We start from the raw sequence: 9,326 nt of genomic DNA on the forward strand, positions 1-9,326 counted from the left end.
CAATGCGAAAAACAGGTTTTTAGACAATTTTGCAAGTGTATTAAAATAAATTTTAAAAAATGCCTTATTTACATAAGTATTCAGATCCTTTGCTATGAGACTCGTAATTAAGATGAGATGCATCCTTTTTCCATTGATGAAATTTGTCACATGTGCCGAATACAACAGGTACAAAAATGCTTACTTACAAGTCCTTAACCAACAACGTAGTTTAAAGAAAATACCTAAAAAAAGTAAGAGATGAAAATAACAAATAATTCAAGAGCAGCAGTAAAATAACAATAGCGGGGCTATATACAGAGGGTACCGGTGTCGAGGTAATTGAGGTAATATGTACATGTAGGTAGAGTTATTAAAGGGACTATGCATAGATAATAACAGAGAGTAGCAGCAGCATTTCAGAGGAGGGGGACAATGCAAATAGTGGGTAGCCATTTGATTAGCTGTTCAGCAGTCTTATGGCTTGGGGGTAGAAGCTATTTAGGAACCTCTTAGACCTAGACTTGGTGCTCCAGTACCGCTTGCCGTGCGGTAGCAGAGAGAACAGTCTATGACTAGGGTGGCTGGAGTCTTTGACAATTTTTAGGGCCTTCCTCTGACACCGCCTGGTATAGAGGTGGCAGGAAGCTTGGCCCCGGTGATGTACTGGGCCGTACGCACTACCCTAAGTAGTGCCTTGCGGTCGGAGACCGAGCAGTTGCCATACCAGGCAGTGATGCAACCCGTCAGGATGCTCTCGATGGTGCAGCTGTAGAACCTTTTGAGGACCCATGCCAAATACTTTGTCTCCTGAGGGGGAATAGGTTTTGTCGTGCCCTCTTCACGACTGTCTTGGTATGCTTGGACCATGTTAGTTTGTTGATGTGGCCGCCAAGGAACTTGAATCTCTCAACCTGCTCCACTGCAGCCCTATCGATGAGAATGGGGGTGTGCGCGGTCCTCCTTTTCCTGTAGTCCACAATCATCTCCTTTGTCTTGATCACATTGAGGGAGAGGTTGTTGTCCTTGCGCCACACGGTCAGGTCTCTGACCTCCTCCCTATAGGCTGTCTCATCGTTGTTGGTGATCAGGCCTACCACTGTTGTCATCAGCAAACGTAATGATGGTGTTGGAGTCGTGCTTGGACGTGCTGTCATGCGTGAACAGGGAGTACAGGAGGGGACTGAGCACGCATCTTTACTTTTACTCAAGTATGACAATTGGGTACTTTTTCCACCACTGGTAGCCATGCAAAAACCTGTAACTGGAGAGCAACACAGAGTGGAACATGAACTTGATTCTCAACACACTAGTAGGCCTATATGATCCCAAGGGTTAATAATGTATATGTATTTAGAAAAACTGCCAAATGCATTCATTGACTACTGCAATAGCTAAATGACGTAAATGTAAATGTATATTTCTAACTATTGAGAGTTTATCTTGAAACCCAGTATTGTGATATTATTTTGTGTGAACTATCAACATCTCAACACCTGACACACTGAGCTTTTTCCATACACTGCAGTATGCTGCAGGAGTCAAGATATTTACTTTCATTATATGACAGGGACATTTTGTGTCATGTCATGCATAATCGCCATGTGGATTACTGACGATGGTAACTCTGCGACGGTCCCTAAACATTTCTACAAGACCTCTTTCACGACGCCCCCTTCATTTTCTGATGAAATCCTCTTCTGAAAAGTGGGCAGAGTAGTCGACCGACCGTACAAGGAAACGCAACCATGATTGTAAAAAACTGAGAAGTATCGCACTGAAGTATTATAACAAGCTTCTCTATTGAATACTATATTTATCATGCGGTTGCATTCCATGATTTTATTGTAATGAATTGTTGAGCTTCGTTGAAGTCTCGGATCAAGGTTTGCAACTGCGCTGTCGCCGGGTGCTACGTGCGAGAATCTAACCCGTTTTTTTCTCCAACCAAGACCAAAATGGATTGCATATCTTCGTTTATCCTGGATTTCTCCACATGCTATGACTCGCCAAGGCTTTGCTCGCTTTCTACCTTCACTACCCCTGTTTGTACGATGCTTACCGCGCGAAATAAGTCTAACCACCACTCTCAGGAAAATGTCTCCCATACCACGGACAACATGGACGATGGTATTCGCTTGAACAGGAGAGCTAACCGGTATGTATGCTATTGCTAGCCTTTCGGTGTAAGATGATGGATAAGGGACAACAGTAATGGATGTTTCACCTGCAACTATGGACAGTGCTCTGGAGTGCACACCAAGTTATTCTCAAATGTGTCGCTAGCAACTTCCAGCGAAACGAACAGCTCTCAAAATCAAGATTACGTTAGCTAGCCAGGTAACAGCTGTTCAAACTAGCATTATTAGCACTAGTTAGCTAGATAACTAATGTTAGTTCTTGTAATCCTTTATTGCCAGACTAAAGTTTGATTGGCATATTTTATTTTGGCAGTCTAGTTAATACGAGTTATTAATATATTGTAAACTAGCTACTATATGTCAGCGTGTTAAATTGTCCTACACGTGTACGTTAGCTAGCTAACTAACCAAAAAGCTTTAACAAACTTCCCAGCAGCAAGCGGTATTCTTGATCGAAACTTTACTAATGTATCTTGCATAGTGACTATTTGTTAGCCACAAGCCAGTATTGAGAATGTTTAGAAACATGAATCGCGAGGAACACTTCTCTGGTGTGAAGACGCCTCCATCCACTCCCGCCGGGCATGGAGTGGCCTCTCTCCGGCTACCAAACCAGGAGCGCTCGTGGATGGGCATGTTCTCCGCGGTTTCTAGGCCTGCCCTGTCATTTCTGCAAAAGTATATACCATGGCGCCCAAGTACTCCTGCCCTGCCTGACAATGTGACAGGGTGGGTCAGTGGGGATTTCAAAGATAACTTTGTAGAGGCAGAAAGCACATTTTTAGGACAACTGGACGACGTCTTGCCTGGAACTCAAAACCATGCACATCACCTATCGTACCTGCAATACCAGCATGGTAGCCCTGGGCTAGCAACGTCAGGTAATAGTACTCCGAGTTGGTTGACAGCAGATTCTCTTTACGAGTTAGGGATTCAAAATGCTGCTGAAATGGACTTAAATATAAGGCAACAAACTCCGGTAGGATACCTCGCAATCGCGAGAGGTTTTCTCAGTCATGTTTTGTTGAACGCAGCGTCGGCTCAGGAAATGAATCACACCGAGCAAGGGCATGTCCTCGGTGGGAACGGTTGGTCATCTGACGCGGTATCAGCCAGGGAAAATAGTACCGCTGGTAACTGGTGGGGTGGGCTTTGGGGAAGCAGTAGCGCTCAAGGGTGGCTGTCAAATTTGTCTTGGAGGAAAGAGGGCACTGGGGCAAACAACAGTAATGGTCATTGTTTTCAACCGGAGTGTGGTACAAAGGCTACAGTTACCAAGCCAACAGGGCTGTTTGTACAGTGTGATGATGGCGAATCAATGGATGGCAAAAGCACTGGCGCCTCCTGCAACAAAGAGGAGCCAAAGGACAATGGAAGCCTTCAAACTGCCACCTGGCCAGAGTCTCTCTCTTTCCCTGACAGTCTCTCCTTAGTTCACCGGGAAACAGTCGGTATCAGTGATCATCTTGTCAGAGTTAGAGCTGTCACTGCCTGCAGTGAGGTGGCAGTTTTTACCCCTGACCAGGATAATGGCTATTCCAGTCTGGAAGAAGAACACTCCACCTCCAGACTGTACATGTTAAGGCCTCCCATTGAAGAGCTACAAGGGATCACAGAGATGAAGGAAGAGACGATCACGTCTGACACACCAACACAGGGGAGCTCTGGAGAGAGTGGGCCAGAGAGGGATGCATCCAATCAGAGAGAAGTGGGTGAGACTGCTGCCACTGGAGGGATGGAATTAGAGGAGGAAGAGATTGAGGACTCTGAGGAAGAGGAAACGGCGGCTGAGGGTCCATCAGTGTCTACCACCGCTCTGCCCCCTTCCACCCCCCAGTGCAGTAACAAGGCCATCGCCTACATCATGGGCAGCCCCTGCAGCGACGACAGCCAATCAGACGACTCACTCAGCGAGGAGGATGACGATGGTTTCGACAGCGAGGGCTCGTCAGAATTCTCCAATTCCGAGTTGTTGGATGACGATGAAGAGGAGGATGACTCTGAGACTGAGAGACTGTGGAACTCACTGTGCCAAAACAGGGACCCCTACAACCCCCAAAACTTCACCGCCCTCCTTAACACCACCCCCAGGACCATCCCCTCCACCTCTACAGCCACCACAGCCTGCTCCCCTCACACCTCACCCCCAGAGCAACCTACCTCTCCCCTCTCCTCTTCTTCCCCCTCTCCTGCGGAGGAGTTTGGCTCAGAGTCCAGCAGCAGTGAGGTGGATGAGGCTGAGAGCCTGAGGCTGTGGGACTCCTTCAGCACCTCATCAGACCCCTACAGCCCATTCAACTTCCAGGCCCTGCTCAGGACTAGAGAACCAGTCTGGACCAGGGCAAAAGCAGGGACAGGGGCGCGCTGTAAGAAGAGCAGCAAGACAACCCCCCGTCATGGACAGGGCCAGGGACAGAGCCACTCACCCCCCCAGTACAGGAAGGAGGAGGCAGAGGAGAGACTGGACAGTGGCTTCTCAGAGATCCTTCCCACCCCAGAGATCACCACCACGGGCTGCGTCACAGTCAAAAAGGTCAGTATTGGCGACTTTCTGGTAGGCCTAAAGAAAGCGCCACACACCTTGTTATTCATATGTTCCTCATTCTGTTTTTTAAAATGGTAGGTCTATTCTTACATAGTATCAGTCACATTGTCATCCATGGGCATTGGTCACTCACCTGACTGTGGTAAAATGTGAGAACCTGGCAATGACCCCTAAAATGATTGCTCTTCCCACTCAGCAGTTAACTGCTGGAGGCTGTTTGTTAATGAGTAGCTGAAGAGGAAGCATTGTTTTTTCTCCTGTGGTGTACTTACATACTGCATCGACATAGTCTGACGGGGCCAGCGGGTTTTCCTGACCCCATGACTGACGGGATGTGACCAGAGTTTTTCTACATCACTTCGGCTCACGTGGTCTGGAAAGACATGTACATTCATTAAAAAATCAATAATAATTGGAGCTCATCGTTCAAACTTCTTATCCGACGTGGTTATCACACAATCTTTGAGTTGGGTTGTTGTGGGAAAATTCATACTCTACCACGTTCTCTAACTGATGGATTTTGAACTTTGGAGTCTATTACTTACTCACTCAGCGTACTGAAAGGGGAAGAGGGACTGACTTTGCATTAGCTGTTCTGTTTTTATGCGTTACTATTACTGTCTGACTGTGCGAGTGATGGAAACCTATGCAACAACCCTTTCCCCCACTCTCCTTTGATCAGCTGGTGTTAGAGTCCCATATTTGTACCAGGGAGACCAGAGTCTGTGAGGCTGAGTGCACTTAGTGAACCTCTACAGCTCTGTATAATGTAATAAAACATTTTTCATTATAGACATTCCCATTGAAATGTGCTGTAATGCTATGACTGACCAGTCATTCATTGGGCTGTAGCTAAAGCAGCATATTGACCGCTGTTAGACAGATGTGAGTGAAGGCTGTAGCTAAAGCAGCATATTGACTGCTGTTAGACAGATGTGAGTGAAGGCTGTAGCTAAAGCAGCATATTGACTGCTGTTAGACAGATGTGAGTGAAGGCTGTAGCTAAAGCAGCATATTGACTGCTGTTAGACAGATGTGAGTGAAGGCTGTAGCTAAAGCAGTGGTAATACAGTAGCAGTACATTGCTGTCAGCTAGAGCTGTGACTCGTGCCTGTCCCAGTCAGTGGAATGGAAGATAATCACTATGAGTGTAGACCTAGTCATCCATGAGCACAATCCCACGGCTGTCTTTGATATAGTCCAGCTGTATTTTCCATGCCCTTTGTATTACATTATCCCCCATTAGGAGCACACAACTACCATGTTACTTAGCAACGGTGATAACTGAGCGAGAAGGAAATCGAATTTCTCTGAAGGCCTTATATATTTTTATTTCTCTGGCTCGGTGCGCTGGCTCATAACGTTCTTGCAACGCTTCCACAACGTTCTCCTAACCCTTCTGCCCATGCTGAGCAGATTTCAGTGTCTTCCGTCTGTAATAACCTCCACTCTGATAGTGTATGATGGTACTGGTAACCTCAGTATGCTGCTGCTTATGGAGATTTATTGTCTCTGTGATGATCCATCACACAGCTGATTTTCCCCCCTCTTTTTTTACTTTGCCTCTGCTTGTCTCTGCCCAAACGGTTGCAGCTCTAGACGTGTAGTGTTGCCTCCCAGTGATGAGCGATGGGTATAAATCTCAATCATTAGGCTTAGAGGGCCTAGTTGAGTTTCTTCAATGGATTGAGTGAAATTTGGGAAAAATGCAGAGAGCTGTGGAGCAAGTGTTTTTCATTGTGTGTGTGAATGTCAGGGTTAGGACTACCGTTTAAAATAGAAGTCTTTTTTTTTTTGACATAATTGTAGGTTTGATTTTGGATGCTTTATACACTGCAGTTTCTCCTTTCAGAATATTGAGGTAATATTGAGTTGACCTAGTTTTGTCAAGCTGAAATGTAGTCTTGTGAGTTAGAATGTACACAGAAGTGAACTTTACATCTGGCCTGCAGGTGTTTCAGTGAGAAGGTTCTAGCCTGGTGATGTATGTAGTTCTCTCTCTCTCTCCAGGTGGGTTTCCGTGATGAGGTGGATGAGTTCTACGCCAGCGAGGACGATGAGGACAGGCGTGGGCCGTGGGAGGAGCTAGCCAGAGACCGCTGTCGCTTCCTCCGCCGTGTTCAGGAGGTGGAGGAGCGCATCGGCTACGTGTTCAGCTCCACCTTCCGCCTCACTGTCTGCCAGAGACAACAACACCACAGCTGACCCCTAACCTCTGACCCCTACAACACAACTGATCATAAATCCTGTTTCTCTGTGACCCTCGAACAGCCCTCACTGTCCCTAAATCCTATTTTCAACAGACTGCATCAGAACTTCTTAGTCTTCTCCCCTACCCAGTGACCCCCCCCCCAACTCCCAAACCTTCAGACTGGATGTGTAGGAAAGACCACATCAGAGCTGTTGACTAGACCAGTGGTTTCCAAACTGTGGGTCGGGACCAGGGGTTCAGGTGGGTTGCTTGTGCGTTACAAAAAAATATACTTTTTAGATGTGTTTTTGGGATGGAAAAAAGCTTTCTTCCTTAAACAACTAAATAGAAAGTGCGTACAAAAGATAATGGTCCTATATTTTTTTTCTTCTCATAAATTAGCTTGAAATATCATTTTGAATTTCAGCTTCAGTAAAAAAATGTGTAGTTACAGGAAATAAGCTTTAAAACTGCAACATTTTTACTTCTACTTTGGTCTGTGCATGTTTTTTTTCACCGTTCAAGACACCTCAATTTGTGGAAGTAAAAGTTTGGGAACCCCTGGACTAGATGACATCCCCTCACACCCCTCTCTCTCCTGACCCCTTACTGTCAGTCTGGGGTGTTGAAGACCTGGTAATACAGAGTTTCTTCCTGCCCGCTTCCTGATCGTTTGCTGTTTTGTTTGAATCACAGTGGAGTGATTACCTAATTTAGGATATGATTAAGGGCGACTGCATATTGCTAACTAGGAGGTATACAGGTAAAGGTAGAAGGGCTTACTGGTTCCAGTGGGACAAACCCAGTCTAACACAGAGCAGCGATTCTGCTGAGCTGTTTGCTCAGTAACCTGACTGGAAAACAGAACTCTACACAAGACACTTCAGCCAAAAGTGTCTTTATATTTCATTTTAAAATTGGTTTTATTATTTTGTCCCGTTGATTTAAACTGCACTTTTGGTGTTGCTCCGTCCTTCTCTCTGACACATCCATCTGGGTCTCTGCTCTCAGTAGTGTTCTCAGTTCCTGAACCCAGGAATGGTCAGTATTTAAGAGGTTCAGTATAGTCCTACTCAGCACCCACAGCCAAATCTCACACTGCTCTCCGGAGCTGGATTGGGTTTAAGAGCTTTTGTTTGGAAAGCAAACTTTTATTTTTAATGTTTTTTTGTCTCCTTTTTTTTTTTTATATGTTATCTTCCTGTAAACCATGACATGCAGAGTACACATTGACAGTGTTGTATTTGATTTGATCCTAAGCAGGGGTTGTAAACCTACAGTATGATGTGTAAAACACTCCTCAACTGTATTGGTGGTTAGTGTTAAAACTAAGCCTGTGTTTGTGTTGTGTAGGTGTAGTGTCTTCCTGGTTTCAATCATTTCGCAGGACCGAGTTTGGGAAAGCCTGATTGAGCAGTCGCTCTTATTGAGAGTGACTTACAGGTATTTATTGCCAAACAAGCAGGTATTTCCAGTGAACAGTCAGTAGAGATCCTCTGACTATTTCTGGGCTGAAGTGAAGGCTATAAGGATTAAGTGGAAGTATGTGCATGATCCTTGTCTTAAATGGCCTCCTTTCCTCTATCTACTTCCCTCATTGTGGTTCCTAGAATAAACAATTGCTTTAATCTATCTACAATTTGCACCAATAGACCTTCAATAATGCTTTCTCAAATGTAAAGCTTGCATCCATCAATGGTCATCTTGGAAAGGAGATGTGTTAAGGAAGCTAAGACCTCTAGTTATTTTACATTTTAAGTGCTTTTCGTGAGACCCAAAGTCACTGAACTTATAAACCTCTTACCCCTACTATTTAACCCTGTGACGCTTGTACGGCCCCAGTGTTGTGTATCTATTGTTGAGGGGTTAGTGTCCCTGCTGTGGATAAAGGGTTAACCTCTGTTGTGACCAGGTGGAAAGAAAGCAGGGATGTGAAACACACGTTATTCTGAAGTGATTCTCAGAATGAAAAAAATCCAATATGAAAGCTGTGCTCGGATCTGAAGAATGGAACTCTTTAACTTGGTGTTATTTTAGTCAGTACAATTAACATGAAATTGTTTTATTTTTGTAAAACATTTTAGGATGAGTTAGTTGCTCTGCATAACTTATACATTTTGAATTCATATTCATTGGAAATAAATCAATATTGAATTATGAATGAGGTTTGTCTTGTTTCTTGCCCCACATTTCCCAGCAAATAATTGACAGGTCTTAATTTGTTTGACTGTTCATGATCTCTTTTAATCTGGTTCGGGCGCAACACCGGACTGGAGGGAGGGTTGTGATGATCGTCATAAAAGGGCACTTGTCCCCAAACTGGTACTGCACCATTAAACAGTGTACAAAACATTAAGAACACCTTTCTTTTGCCCTCAGAACAGCCTCAATTCATGACGGCATGGACTCCACAAGGCGTTAAAAGCATTCTACAAGGATGCTGGCCCATGTTGGCTCCAATGCGTCCCAC

General features: G+C 45.0%; 1 protein-coding gene across 1 annotated transcript; it reads left to right on the top strand.

Moving 5' to 3' along the window:
- Positions 1 to 1,645: 1,645 nt before the first annotated feature.
- Positions 1,646 to 9,017, top strand: ppp1r15b (protein phosphatase 1, regulatory subunit 15B). The gene is made up of 2 exons (XM_014167761.2): positions 1,646 to 4,653; positions 6,676 to 9,017. The coding sequence occupies exons 1-2, from the start codon at positions 2,635 to 2,637 to the stop codon at positions 6,868 to 6,870; spliced, it is 2,214 nt and encodes a 737-aa protein (XP_014023236.2). The 5' UTR covers positions 1,646 to 2,634; the 3' UTR covers positions 6,871 to 9,017.
- Positions 9,018 to 9,326: the final 309 nt, after the last annotated feature.

This window comes from Salmo salar, chromosome ssa22 (genome assembly GCF_905237065.1).
Source record: "Salmo salar chromosome ssa22, Ssal_v3.1, whole genome shotgun sequence".
In the NCBI taxonomy this organism is placed as follows: domain Eukaryota; kingdom Metazoa; phylum Chordata; class Actinopteri; order Salmoniformes; family Salmonidae; genus Salmo; species Salmo salar.